Source organism: Oncorhynchus clarkii, chromosome 2, assembly GCF_045791955.1.
Source record: "Oncorhynchus clarkii lewisi isolate Uvic-CL-2024 chromosome 2, UVic_Ocla_1.0, whole genome shotgun sequence".
In the NCBI taxonomy this organism is placed as follows: Eukaryota; Metazoa; Chordata; class Actinopteri; order Salmoniformes; family Salmonidae; genus Oncorhynchus; species Oncorhynchus clarkii.
This window is the reverse complement of record NC_092148.1, coordinates 53,339,634-53,354,003: the sequence shown is the minus strand read 5'-3', so window position 1 is coordinate 53,354,003 and position 14,370 is coordinate 53,339,634. Positions and strand designations below refer to the sequence as shown.

The 14,370-nt window shown below is 42.0% G+C and overlaps 1 protein-coding gene across 1 annotated transcript in view; it reads right to left on the bottom strand.

Annotated features, from left to right (window-relative positions):
• Nucleotides 1–14,370, bottom strand: part of LOC139369640 (calcium-dependent secretion activator 2-like) — a 237,517-nt gene that overhangs the window by 51,147 nt on the left and 172,000 nt on the right. The window contains exons 14-17 of the mRNA XM_071108908.1: nucleotides 5,895–5,996; nucleotides 4,578–4,641; nucleotides 4,225–4,348; nucleotides 3,927–4,027 (exon numbers count right to left, since the gene is read on the bottom strand). Coding sequence (XP_070965009.1) covers nucleotides 3,927–4,027; nucleotides 4,225–4,348; nucleotides 4,578–4,641; nucleotides 5,895–5,996 — 391 coding nt within the window. The remainder of the gene's footprint in view (nucleotides 1–3,926; nucleotides 4,028–4,224; nucleotides 4,349–4,577; nucleotides 4,642–5,894; nucleotides 5,997–14,370) is intronic.

Genomic DNA, 14,370 nt, shown 5'->3' with positions numbered 1-14,370 from the left:
AGTTTGCACTACAAATTAGCAACACAACAACACAGGGCACAGTGTATCCTTCGCTCCCGAGTCCCGCTTGCCCGGCGCACTGCTGTCCTGCAGTAACTAACTTAGAGGGAAGCAGCTTTATAGTGTGCTTCTACACCTTCATTGCTTGCTGTTTGGGGTTTTAGGCTGGGTTTCTGTACAGCACTTTGAGATATCAGCTGATGTAAGAAGGGCTATATAAATTTATTTGATTTGATTTAGCTAATATCAGGCCAGGGATTTTGCAGTCCAATGAAAACGGAATGATTCTGAACACTCCCAAGTCAGTTTATAGACACAAGCATGAACTAGCTAGCTGGGAAGGGCTCATAACGACAACTGACTGAACTGATTCTGTTTGTCCCCCACTCTTGCTGCTCGACCATACATCATACATTTTAGGCACCAGGCGTGCCTGTATAGCCTCTCCCTCTTGTGAGCTAGTTAGTTAGGTAGTCTTGTTAACTCGATAGCTAGCTAGCTTGTTATCTATGCTGGTTGTTAGCTTGCATAACTGATATGTGTATAATCGTAAGGGACATTTCATGTTTTATGAATAATATTAAAATATACAGCGTGGGTGAGCTCCATTCCTGACAGGCTGATCAGATTCAATCAGCCTGCCAGCTAATGTCAGGCATCATTCAGAGCTTAAATGCCCCATGAGCGCATCGCAATCAACGCAGCCACAGGGCTCCTTGATGAGGTGGTTATCGTGCATCTGAACAAATGAATGGATGATGCGTGTTACTTATGATAACCTAGTGACAAAACGTTTTTGTTACGTAGTGATCATGAGATAAATCAATGGTAATCTCAACAAAATTAGGGAATTATCCATTTTTTCCCCTCCATATTTCCTCTCTGGACCACCGTAGAATTGAGAAGAATGTGAGCCCAACCATGAAGTTGTTGGATCATCTCAGCTACATATCCATTCGGGTGTCCATTCCCTTGAAATAAGCATAGTTCATTTTGCTGCATCGGGCATTCGTGTCATTTGCACTAGAGGTTTGATCTACATCACACAACATAGGAAAAGGTTGAAAAAGGTCCAAACACAGAAGGTCAAGCCAATGACATTTTCAAAACATTGGACTGTTTTGTCTAGGATCCTGTGTGCAGTGCAAGGAGTTTACAAATCTTAATGTCTAGCCATCATACATGTATTTACAAACCAAATCATTTACAGTGATTCTTCAACACAATCTTTGCTTAAAGTTCTGACCGGTCCTTGAGTATTGTTGCTGTGTGTAAGTGCGGTCACATACCGGTAAGAATTGTTCGTGTGCGACTCCATCTATAAGACATTTTATGTCATAATGGAACTTGACAAAGTCATCTTCTTAACTCTAAATTGAGGGGACATTTAGCAGTGCTGCAGTTGCTTCTCAAAGACTCCATCATCGCCATAGATGAGCTAGAGCATAATAAGAGCCAGTTCGCGCCCATTTTTCTTGCCCACCCAAGAGAGATGCTTCCTATCCTACTCAATAGCAGTGGTCGCCATGTGAGGTGAGAGAAAAGTGCAACTAGCCCAATGAAGCCCTCGAAAATAGCAATGTGGCATATTGATTGAAGGAGGTTGGTGTTCCTGTGTGTGTGTGTGTAAGGGTGTGTGTGTGTGTGTATGTGTAAGGGTGTGTGTGCGTGTGTATGTGTAAGGGTGTGTGCGTGTGTATGTGCGTGTGTCTGTCCGTCTGTGAGTGTGTCCCTGTCTGTGTTCTAGTGGGCGCTTGTGGCAAACAAAACACTAGGCTGGCGGTCAGAGACAGTATATGTCCCACAGCTATACCTGGCCTTGAGGGCTATTGTCATCAGCCTTTTCAGATGTGTCTTTTAAGCGCACCGTGACAAAAAAACACAATTAAAGAGTGACTTTGCGCCATACGCTTCGTTACCTATCGCCTTTCTCCTCCATTCGCACATTCACACCAACAGGCATCCTCACATAACTGTTGTCTCTAAGTGAGAGAGCGAGATTCCGATAAAGAGATGGAAGAAGAAAAATGAAAGGTATGTGACTGAAAGCAAGAGAGAACAAGAGGAGAAGAGAGACAGACAGAGAAATGGAAGGAGAGCGGGACTGAGTGTGAGGTGACGCAGCATGACTAGGGTTGCAACATTCTGTGAAGTTTCTACCAGAAATCATGGTTGGAGGATTCTGGATTTCCAGTTTATTCCCTTCTGATTCCGGGAAACCTCCAACCAGGATTACAGGAAAACCAGGGAATTTATTGAAAGTTCCTGGAATTTTGCAACCTTAAGCGTGACAAATGCTTTGCATTCATCATATAAATATGAAGGACATTGCTCCTCCAGGAGTCTGTGCTTTTAATTTAGGCTTAGCAAGCAAGGGATGGTAACAGTCTCAATTAGAGATTAAAAAGTAAAAAATAAATAGCTCTCTGTCTCTGTGTGTGTGTGGTGCGTGCGTGCGTATGTGTGCATGCACCAATGATATCTATTGTGATCAGTATAATGGTTTGGTTATCATGATGTGAATAATAACATCGCTGAATAAATGGATCTACTATGATTTCCTTTCCTTGAATCCATGAATTGGTGCTGCTTTCTATTGACACAGTTAATGGTTGTAATACTTCAGTTTCCTTCACACCAAGGAGGGCAAACGAAGGGCAGACGATATGTCAAGAAAGACTGACTGAAATTATTTGTACAGTAAATTGTGGTACAATAATCTAAAAAAAAACTACATCATTAGATACCCAAATAGCAAAATTAGGTACCATGGGACATAATATTCAGCAGTCCACCAGGACCACAACCTGTAGTGGGTACACCACGTTGCACTGTTTCTCAGTATCAACCATCTCCTCAATGTGAACCATGAACAGAGCTTTACAGGGTATGAGTGAGGTGTGGTATATGACTGACAGATGTTGACAGGCTTTGGGACGTAACACAATTTGATGGAAGTGGACATGACAGACATGAAGCTGGAGTTTTCATGAGATAAACTTACCTCTCTTCCCTTTCCAATTCATATTAGAAAAAGAGGGAAAGTGAAAGACAGAAATGAGAGAAATTGAGGGCATCTCTGGAATTTTCACTTAGCATAAAACACTGAAGAGGGTCATCACCGGTTTGATTTACACAAATGGCGAAATGGAAAGCGATCGTAATTCAACGTTTTGCCTTTGACAGCGCGTGGGATGCGCTACCTTGACTGGCCACCCACTAAAACTCCAGCGCCAGGCTCCTACCACAAAAGTCCTCATCTCATATGTGGTCGTGACAGATGCAGATTTGCATCCAGTTATAAATAGCTTTGTCGCTCAGAAACAGATGTTTGAATCCGCGCTGCCACTTATTAGGCAAATGTATGGTGTTTGTGGACGTCGCACCACTTACAATTGATCAGTTGTACACCGTACCATAAGAGTGATGTGTGCGTATGGGCTGTGGGCGTTGTTTTGATCTCTTCTCGCCAGAGACATTACTACAGTGTTGGCACTTGATGTATCATCTTCCACTTTGGCACACAGCGGCCATCGCAGACATAGGATAGGAATGGGCATCGCCACAATAAGTGGTCACTAGTTCTTAGTGAAATGATCAAGCAATTCCTTCTGGTGTGACACGGGCAAGAATCATTAAAAAATAGAAACCAATACAGCATTTAAGGTTGCATTTCAACTGAAATATTTATCTGTGACAAGAGTTGAGTTGTTGTGGCCGGGCGCATGCACACCGACTTCGGTCGCCAGCTGTACAGTGTTTCCTCCGACACATTGGTGCAGCTGGCTTCCAGGTTAAGCGAGTAGTCTGTCAAGAAGCAGTGCGGTTTGGCGGGGTCGTGTTTCAGAGGACGCATGGCTCTCGACCTTTACCTCTCCCGAGTCTTACCTTGAAACATGATAGTTAGTCTGGCGGAATGGTCCTACCTCTGAATGGTGCTCATCATTCTGCTGCAGGACCTCAATACAAAGTTCTCCCAGTCGCATCATGTCCTCCAACCTCTTCTCCGTGGCAGCTTGAGCATCAGCTGTTACATTAGCACACAGACATTCCAACACTGTGACACCAGCACACCGTATACACTAAAACACTAACCAGCACCCTGTATACTGTATTAGGAACACTGACAAACACCGCATATACTTTAACAAAACTAAACACAAACACATGACAGTGAAATACGACACAGTAACATCACCACACGTGAGCTGGGATTGCACATACCCTCGATCTGAGCGTGTTTGGTCAGCTGGGAGTAGTTGACAAGGGCAGCTTTCTCCAAACATTTCTGGACTACCTTCCTCATCTCATCAGGAGGAACCGGTGTGGTGATGTCCTTCATCAAAACCTAGAATTATCCAAACACAGTCATAAGCCTAATGCCAAACACAACAAAACAGACTACTAGATCCTTAAAAGAGTGACCCAAAACCTGTTTAGAGTGGAAGGCAACAAGGATATCCCAACACATTCTGGTCAACACAACAATCTGCAGTTTGAAGAATACAAAAACAATGTAAACTCAAAAAAATAACAACAGACTTAGACAGCAGACATAGCTTTCAAGCACAACATACCCTTTCTAGTAGGGAGAGTGTCGCTTTGAGGGCCCCGTCTGGTCGTCCAAAGGGGAAACAGTACCTGTAGATACAAGTGTGAGTGGACATCGCATCTACACCATTTTCAAGAAAGATACTGTGGAATGCTTGATGTTTGAAAGGACGCCAATGCACGACATTTCACAAAAAAACTAACATTTATTGACTATAGCCTACTGCATTCTTTGATTAGACAATGACCGGCACAAATATGTAGGTCAAAACTGTGGGTGATCAAAATCAAATAAAATTGTATTTGTCACATGCTTCGTAAACAACAAGTGTGGACTAACATCGAAATGCTAGTCCTTAACAAAGTAGTAGTCAGAAGTTGGAGGCAAATGCCTATGACCACACATGTATTGCCTACATGGCTCTCGGAACTCTGGTGATCTTGATTTGTTCTGTAATAATGGACTGGAAACAAGCAAATAGATGCTGACCTACAGGGTAATCTCTCTCCCAAATGGATATATCATATTTTTAGTGGATTTGAGGTGGTCCCTGTCAAACATGTCCCTTCGTGCGTGGTGAGGAATTACCAAACAACTCTTATAGCCCTTAATCAACTTCGCTGTGGTCCCCCTTAATCCTGAACTATATGCACCCCGTTCCTGTCTGCTGCATATTAGCATAATCCCAACATTGTCTAGGCTATTGTTTACTGCCATTGGCCTATCGTTGATGAGTGTTGCTATTGACCCCCGCTGCGTTCAACAGCCCCCTACCAACTTCTTGTCCCCATCTACCCTCTTTCCTCCTTGGGACCAGATGGAGGGCCCTTCACAGGCGTTGAACAAACCATCCTTCAAGGTCTGGATCTGTTTCCATGGCTCTGACATACAATGCAATAATGGTGAATGGCAGCTCACAGATAAAAACAATAATAATAATTTGGTGGGTGCTGAAACTTTTCCTATTTCAAGTGTGTATTGATACGGGAATTGATAATGTTTTTTTTTTGTTGCATATCTCAACTCTCCTGAGACACCATCGGAGAATGGGTTCATGACTAGGGTCTGCCATTATCAACAGCGACCCTGGACCAATTAGGGTTAAGTGTCTTGCTCAAGGGCACATCAACAAATGTTGCACCTTGTCGGCTCTAGGATTTGAACTAGCGACCTTTCAGTTACTGGCCCAACGCTCTAACTGTTACCAATATCCAATATACAGTATTTCACACTTGTTTAAATGTGTTGAAAGTTCTTATTATACTCAGTTACAAGTGCATTACTGACAAATATTATGACGTACCATCGTGTGTAATCACGTTAATCGTAGAGGAAGTCGTACCTAAAATGGATGATCTGGTTGTCCAATAGACTCAGGAGACGGCCTCTTATGTCCTCAAACTGTTCTCTCTCTTCCTCAGTCACTGTGCCCATTCCATCCGGCCTAAAAAAAATACACATACAAATTCTTGATGATCATTTCATTAAAGGGGCAATCTGCAGTTCAAACAACAACAAAATACACCCCAACACTTTTTGGGGTAAATGGCTTAGGGATGGGGTTGGAGAAAACTAACCAATCTCAATAGACTGTGCTATGGATGCAAGGGCTGACCATAAATTAAATCAAAATTATACTTTTAACCATGTTTTGAAGCTATACAGGGTTTGTTTACAATGCTATTGTTTACAAACAATAGAATAAAACAAGCTTATATTTTGGAGTTCTGATGAGGTTAGACAGTTGAACTAAGCTCATGAGGCATTTATAAGTACTATTCAAGAATCAATGGCTGTATATCATTCATTTTAAAGTCTGAAAATGGATGTAGCAATTGCAGATTGCCCTTTTAATGTTAGCAATGAACCCATTCCCTTCTTGCCTCTGTATGAATAGGCACTCTGGGGAAAGAGAAGAAAATGCAATCACTACCCAGACTGCTAACCTTGACTTCCAGGGCTATTTTCAGATGAACGAGATAGGCGCGCCCTCAAAACGACACTCACTTTCACCGGGAAGAGTGGGGGAGAGGTTGTCTGTGTTGTGCTTATAAAAGCCTATGCTGTGAGCTCCTGACCATGATGTATTAGCCTCTAGCAGGGGAGAATGACACGCATCTGCAACAATATTTGTGACTTGAAGTTTGAAATGAAAACTAAGTCGAAACGGAGAAACTGAACTGTGAATTGCATATGAAGAATTTACTAATTGTTTGTGTGTTTTTTTGTTGTCTGTTTTTACTCCGCCAAGTGACTTCTAGAAAACAAAAACCTCTAAGATAAATCTAGAATAAATTAGTGTAAACAATCCTATCAAAAATGTGCCTGGTTTTAGAGTAAAAAAATGTATCTCACATTTGAAATGTACAAAGGTAATTGGCTGTAATAAATGACTTTGTAAAAAAAAAATTGCAAGAAATGTAGTGACAATACAGTTGAAGACGGAAGTTTCCATACACTTAGGTTGGAGTCATTAAAACTCGTTTTTCAACCACTCCACAGATTTCTTGTTAACAAACTATAGTTTTGGTAAGTCATTTAGGACATCTACTTTGTGCATGACACAAGTAATTATTCCAACAATTGTTTACAAACAGATGATTTCACTTATAATTCACTGTATCACAATTCCAGTGGGTCAGAAGTTTACAAACACTAAATTGACTGTGCCTTTAAACAGCTTGGAAAATTCCAGAAAACGTTGTCATGGCTTTAGAAGCTTCTGACATCATTTGAGTCAATTGGAGGTGTACCTATGGATGTATTTCAAGGCCTACCTTCAAACTCAGTGCCTTTTTGCTTGACATCATCGAAAAATCTAAAGAAATCAGTCAAGGTCTCAGAAAAAAATTGTCTGGTTCCACGTTCATCTGTGCAAATAATAGTGCGCAAGTATAAACACAATGGGACCAAGCAGCCGTCATACCCTCAGGAAGGAGACACGTTCTGTCTCCTAGAGATGAACGTACTCTGGTGCAATAAGCACAAATCAATCCCAGAAGAACAGCAAAGGACCTTGTGAAGATGCTGGAGGAAACAGGTACAAAGTATCTATATTCACAGTAAAACGAGTCCTATATCGACATAACCTGAAAGGCCACTCAGCAAGGAAGAAGCCACTGCTCCAAAACTGCCATAAAAAATGCCAGACTACGGTTTGCAACTGCACATGGGGACAAAGATCGTACTTTTTGGAGAAATATCCTCAGCTCTGATGAAACAAAAATAGAACTGTTGGCCATAATGACCATCATTATGTTTGGAGGAAAAAGGGGGAGGCTTGCAAGCCAAAGAACACCATCCCAACCGTGAAACGGGGGAGGAAGCATCATGTTGTGGGGGTGCTTTGCTGCATGAGGGGCTGGTGCACTTCACAAAATAGATGGCATAATGAGGGAGGAGAGTTATATATTGAAGCAACATCTCAAGACATGCGTCAGGAAGTTAAAGCTTGGTCACAAATGGGTCTTCCAAATGGACAATGACCCCAAGCATACTTTCAAAGTTGTGACAAAATGGTTTAAGGACAACAAAGTCAAGGTATTGGAGTGGCCATCACAAAGCCCTGACCTCAATCCTATAGAAAATGTGTGGGAAGAATTGAAAAAGCGTGTACGAGCAAGGAGGCCTACAAATCTGACTCAGTTACACCAGCTATGTCAGGAGGAATGGGCAAAAAAAACCACCCAACTTATTGTGGGAAGCTTGTGGAAGGCTACCCGAAAAGTTTGACCCAAATTAAACAATTTAAAGGCAATGCTACCAAATACTAATTGAGTGTATGTAAAGTTCTGACCCACTGGGAATGTGATGAAAGAAATAAAAGCTGAAATAAATCATTCTCTCTACTATTATTCGGACATTTCACATTCTTAAAATAAAGTGGTGATCCTAACTGATCTAAAACAGGGAATTTTTACTCGGATTAAATGTCAGGAATTGTGAAAAACAGAGTTTAAATGTATTTGGCTAAGGTCTATGTAAACTTCTGACTTCAACTGTAGACACTTGCAGTCCACATCTCCCTATTAACTCTTTATTTGAATACATTGCTTACAAATAATCCTGCTCCATGACCACCACTACCCTTGTGTACCGTCCTCCTAAAGCTAATGAATCATTCCTGTCTGAACAACTCACCATTGCTGGCTCCCTCCATAAGCAGAAATGGTTCAGAACTCTGCAGCCCAACTCCTTACCCACACTAAGTCCTGGCAAAAAAAATCACCCCATCTGCTGTGAACTCCACTGGCTCTCTGTCTACCACCGTGTTATGACAAGATCCTCCTTCTCCTCCATAGCAGGCCACCTTGCCTTTCTCAGTTCAAAGCTCCAGCAACAGGGCCTTCTCCAGGTTTGCGCCAAAGCGCTCTCTCTCTCTCTCTCTCTCTCTCTCTCTCTCTCTCTCTCTCTCTCTCTCTCTCTCTCTCTCTCTCTCTCTCTCTCTCTCTCTCTCTCTCTCTCTCTCTCTCTCTCTCTCTCTCTCTCTCTCTCTCTCTCTCTCTCTCTCTCTCTCTCTCTCTCTCTCTCTCTCTCTCTCTCTCTCTCTCTCTCTCTCTCTCTAATGCATGGCGTTGTTGTTTTAATATCTGTTTTTTTTGTTTAGTTTCTACAATTGTAAAGTGACTCTGGGTCAATGAAAAGCACTATTTAAGTCCCATGCATTATTATTATTATTATGAACATAAGGCCTTCACTTCAACTCCTTTCTGCTTAATTACCAAAAGGCCCTGGTCTACAATGAAAAGCAGCCCTCTCTTCACAACCACACTTATAAGGACAACTTGTAAACCCTGTTGTTCCCTAAATCTGTCAATTCATTAACCCCCCCGGCTGCAACCCCTTTTAACAAGCACCAGCTAATCGCAAAGGAACACAAAAAGGATAGCGCTAGGAGGGGTGGGTGAGTGTGCTCACTCATGTGATGGCAAAGGACATTTTCTTTCATGTCGAGGTAAAAAGAAGGCAGTGGATTTCTTGTTCAGTTCCTCCCTCACACTCCAACCCAAATGTCCAGCTGAAGATATAAGGGTCATGTTTTGCAGCTTCCCCATCTTCAGCCTTTGGCCATACACTAAGCCTCACACACTCGACCTTAGTCCCAGCCCAAGCCCATGGATCCTGAGAGCTGACCAGTTGCTGAAATTGAATTATACAAATATAATCACATTAACACAAGCAAAACACCAGATTGCAAGGTTGGTCAAAACCGACAGTTTTGTAGTATGGAGTCAGATAATAAATAGACTCTCACTTCAGTTGTTCAGTCCTCTGATACATAACATCTCTATGTTGACATCCTTGTCACATTCAAAGTGTACCAGCATTCTAAGCCAGCGTTGTTTAACCAAAAATGGTTGGCAACAGGGTAAAATACCCTGATAGGCCATTCAAATATAAAGTATAACCCCTGTGCTTGTAACTGGCTTTCCCATAATAGCTTTTCTCTGACTGCTATCAAATCCAATCAAACTTCCCGTCATGCTTGGCTGCACACGTCTGAGTTGGATGCAGTGCAACAGCTTGTCGAGGGCAGAGGCATTGTTGCTGCTAAATGAAGCGAGCGTGTTTGAGTGGAGGCTAAACGCTGACCCCCACTCACAAAGGGTTAACAGGCTCCAGGATGGGGCTGTAGGTTACTGTCAGGGTGTTTACAGTGGATATGGCTCATCTGTAAGTGTTGACTGTCATGTTCGAACACGCTCCAAACCTCAGGATCTCTGGGTTAATCACATCCGACGGAGTGGGCGTCATCTGACGGTGAGGTAGCGGCCATGCGTGGCAGAGCACTGTGTGTGTGTGTCTCCTCCCTTTAGCAGCGTCGGGAACGGGGATGGGTGACAGTTAGGAGACACGGGATGGGTGGCATGCAGAAGTAAAAACTCCTGTCACATTCTGAGCTCATGAGAGCCGGACATCTCTGAGAAGCGGGGGATAGGAAGTGACAGGTAAGAGAGAGGTGAGCAGGAGATGATGTGTCCACTGTCACTTTCCACACGGCTCATAACAGCTCACAGTGCTGCCCTTTGGCCCTCCTTGCCATGGACTCCTTTAGCCTTGTTCTGCTCCAAAACACACCGGTCTCCATGAAGATGGAAGCCAAACCTGCACGAACCCATGGCGGTGGCAAAGCTCAACGAGTCAATCAAAACCAGTGATCCACAAAAGTTGTTTCAAAGTTAGCAAGGACAACTTTTTTTCCAGAAATCACAAGCCACATTCACAACCATTGTACAAAGAGTGTGATTGTTAAAGACTTACATTATCTGGTATAAATTTAATTTTGTGCAACAGCCTCTAACCAATTAACTGAGAAACTAAAAATGACAGCTCTGATAAGGAAATATTACCCTCAAATCAACCAGTTCTTTGACAACTATTGGTCTCCAAGTGCATAGGCTAATCCCAAAATGCAGGGGTACGCGCACACACACATATCACAAAGAAAGGGCATGGGTTTTTGTACACAGTAGATCTGACAGATTTCATATAATTAATAGATTTATTAAATAAAGTACACATTCGCCAAGGTCCTTCCCCTTTGTTTAGAAACAGGACCAGCACTTTTGACAAGACAAGAAGATTGCTTAAGGCTGTTGCATAAAACTACCCCCATTCTCTCGGTCTGTGGCCTCATGCTACTCAATGCCTCCTCTCCATTCCGCACGCCCCCCAGGCAACATCGAGAGTACTGAATAGGCATCAATTATTCAAATTAGGCTCCAACTGACAAAAAGCCAGTTCCAGCAATCTCTCACGTTTATACGTGGTGATTACTTAGAGAGGCTAATCATTACTGTTCTAATTTGCTAAATTACTGAGCAAAGAGAGAAAGCACATATATTAGCATTTATCACAGGGGAAGTCAAGCAGGGGTTATTTGAGGTAAGTGGGAAACTATTAGCCGTAAGAGAACAGTAAGTAGGGAACATAGTGGAGCTGTTAAGCCGACAAGTGGCCAAGGTATGCTGCTCATATCGAACTAAATACAATAAACTAATAACTTGTGCCTTTGAGAAAATTACCAATGGATACATGTTAGTGTTAAACATCCTGAAAATATGATTCTATTTGATTATAACTATTTGTTGGATGTGAAACATTTTCTGGATGCAAAGACCTTAGATATTTAGTTCAATCTAAATGATACAACTCAACCATATATGGTTTAAGAAATGGTGAGTGGAAATGAATCATGATCAACAACAAAAAAGAGAGAAACCAAGTAGGGAGAAAAGGGAACAATTATCATTACCTATTAAAAGCTGATGCAGAACCTATAATTATTTTCTAATCATATTATGCTCTGATGCAGAGTTGAAAGCTAAGTAGTAATTTGTGAGAGTCTCTGTACACCTTCTCCCTCCTCCTCAAATAATTGAGAAAAGTGGCCCAACATAGCCACTGGTGGTTACTATTATGGTACTGTCAAGTCCCTTTGCAGGACTCGTCTTTACAATTCACTAAAGCCACCAGTTTCTCTTTGACTTATTCTTTTAGCCAGGACACAAATCAAATCCTTGATTTCTGAGAGGAGAAATCCTGAAATAATAGGTATACACACTTTTCTATATGTGCATGACAGCCTATGCATGAAAAAAAAGGTATTTGTCGCATGCGCAGAATATACAACAGGGGTAGACTTTACCGTGAAATGCTTACTTACGAGCCCTTTCCCAACAACGCAAAGTCAAAACATAAGAACATTTTCAAATAAAAATAGATAACAAAAATGAGACCATATACAAGGACACCCGGTACTGAGTCAAAGTTAACATACACTTAGGTTGGAATCATTAAAACTCGTTTTACAACCACTCCACAAATTTCTTGTTAACAAACAATAGTTTTGGTAAGTCAGTTAGGACATCTACTTTGTGCATGACACAAGTCATTTTTTCCAACAATTGTTTACAAACAGATTATTTCACATATACACTGTATCACAATTCCAGTGGGTCAGAAGTTTACATACACTAAGTTGACTGTGCCTTTAAACAGCTTGGAAAATTCCAGAAAATTATGTAATGGCTTTAGAAGCTTCTGATAGGCTAATTTACATTATTTGAGTCAATTGGAGGTGTACCTGTGGATGTATTTCAAGGCCTACCTTCAAAATCAGTGCCTCTTTGCTTGACATCATTGGGAAATCTAAAGAAATCAACCAAGACCTCATAAAAAAATGGTAGACCTCCACAAGTCTGGTTCATCCTTGGGAGCAATTTCCAAACACCTGAAGGTACAACGTTCATTTGTACAGACAATAGTATGCAAGTATAAACACCATGGGACCATGCAGCCGTCATACTGCCCAGGAAGAAGACACGTTCTGTCTACTTGAGATGAACGTACTTTGGTGCGAAAAGTGCAAATAAACCCCAGAACAACAGCAAAGGACCTTGAGAAGATGCTGGAGAAAACAGGTACAAAAGTATCTATATCCACAATAAAACGAGTTCTATATCGACATAACCTGAAAGGCCGCTCAACAAGGAAGAAGCCACTGCTCCAAAACTGCCATAAAAAGCCAGACTACGGTTTGCAACTGCACATGGGGACAAAGATCACACTTTTTGAAGAAATGCGACCATCGTTATACAGTGACCATCATTATGTTTGGAGGAAAAAGGAGGAGGCTTGCAAGCTAAAGAACACCATCCCAACCGTGAAACACGGGGGTGGCAGCATCATGTTGTGGGGGTGCTTTGCTGCAGGAGGGACTGGTGCACTTCACAAAATAGATGGCATCATGAGGATGGAAAATTATGTGGATATATTGAAGCAACATCTCAAGACATCAGTCGGGAAGTTAAAGCTTGGTCGCAAATGGGTCTTCCCAATGGACATTGACCCAAAGCATACTTCCAAAGTTATGGCAAAATTGCTTAAGGACAACAAAGCCGTGACCTCAATCCTATAGAACATTTGTGGGCAGAACTGAAAAAGCATGTACAAGCAAGGAGGCCTACAAACCCGCCTACAAAAAATCCCCCAACTTATTGTGGGAAGCTTGTGGAAGGCTACCCGAAACATTTGACCAAAGTTAAACAATTTAAAGGCAATACTACCAAATACTAATTGAGTGTATGTAAACTTCTGACCCACTGGGAATGTGATGAAAGAAATAAAAGCTGAAATAAATCATTCTCTCTACTATTATTCTGACATTTCACATTCTTATAAAGTGGTGATCCTAACTGACCTAAGACAGGGAATTGTTACTAGGATTAAATGTCAGGAATTGTGAAAAACTGAGTTTAAATGTATTTGGCTAAGGTGTATGTAAACGTCTGACTGTAAGTGTGAAATGCCTTTGTTCGTCATTTATCTCGGTGGGAACCAAGCCTTCTCGGAAAGTTGTTGGCCTTCCAGCTGTATGGCTCTGATTGTCCGAAAGGGGTCTGCCTTTCCCGTCTTCTGTTGTTGTTCACTCTGGAAGATAACCAGCCATGCCGACGATTCCCATTGGTGATGAGCGTAGTAGGATAGTCTCACTTAGATTCGCTTTTCTCAATATCTGACTTAAGACAGCTAATCAGCTATACCAGTGATTGTCTGAGGTGAGCTTCTCACCTCTTCCTCCTCGTGTTGGTATTCAGGATTCGGACCAGGATGGACATGAGCTACAGCTACATTAAAATATGTAGCTCTCGCCTCACGTTTCCTGGTCTAATGTTCATTTCGTTACAAAGGCTTTTTATGTACTCTGGCCAAAAGGGGTGTTCCGTCATGCTGACAAGCTCTCTGACCTCACTCGGGGCGTGGCTATTTACTGTGCAAAGGATACGATTAGAAGTGATCTCTTATGACTCCTAAAA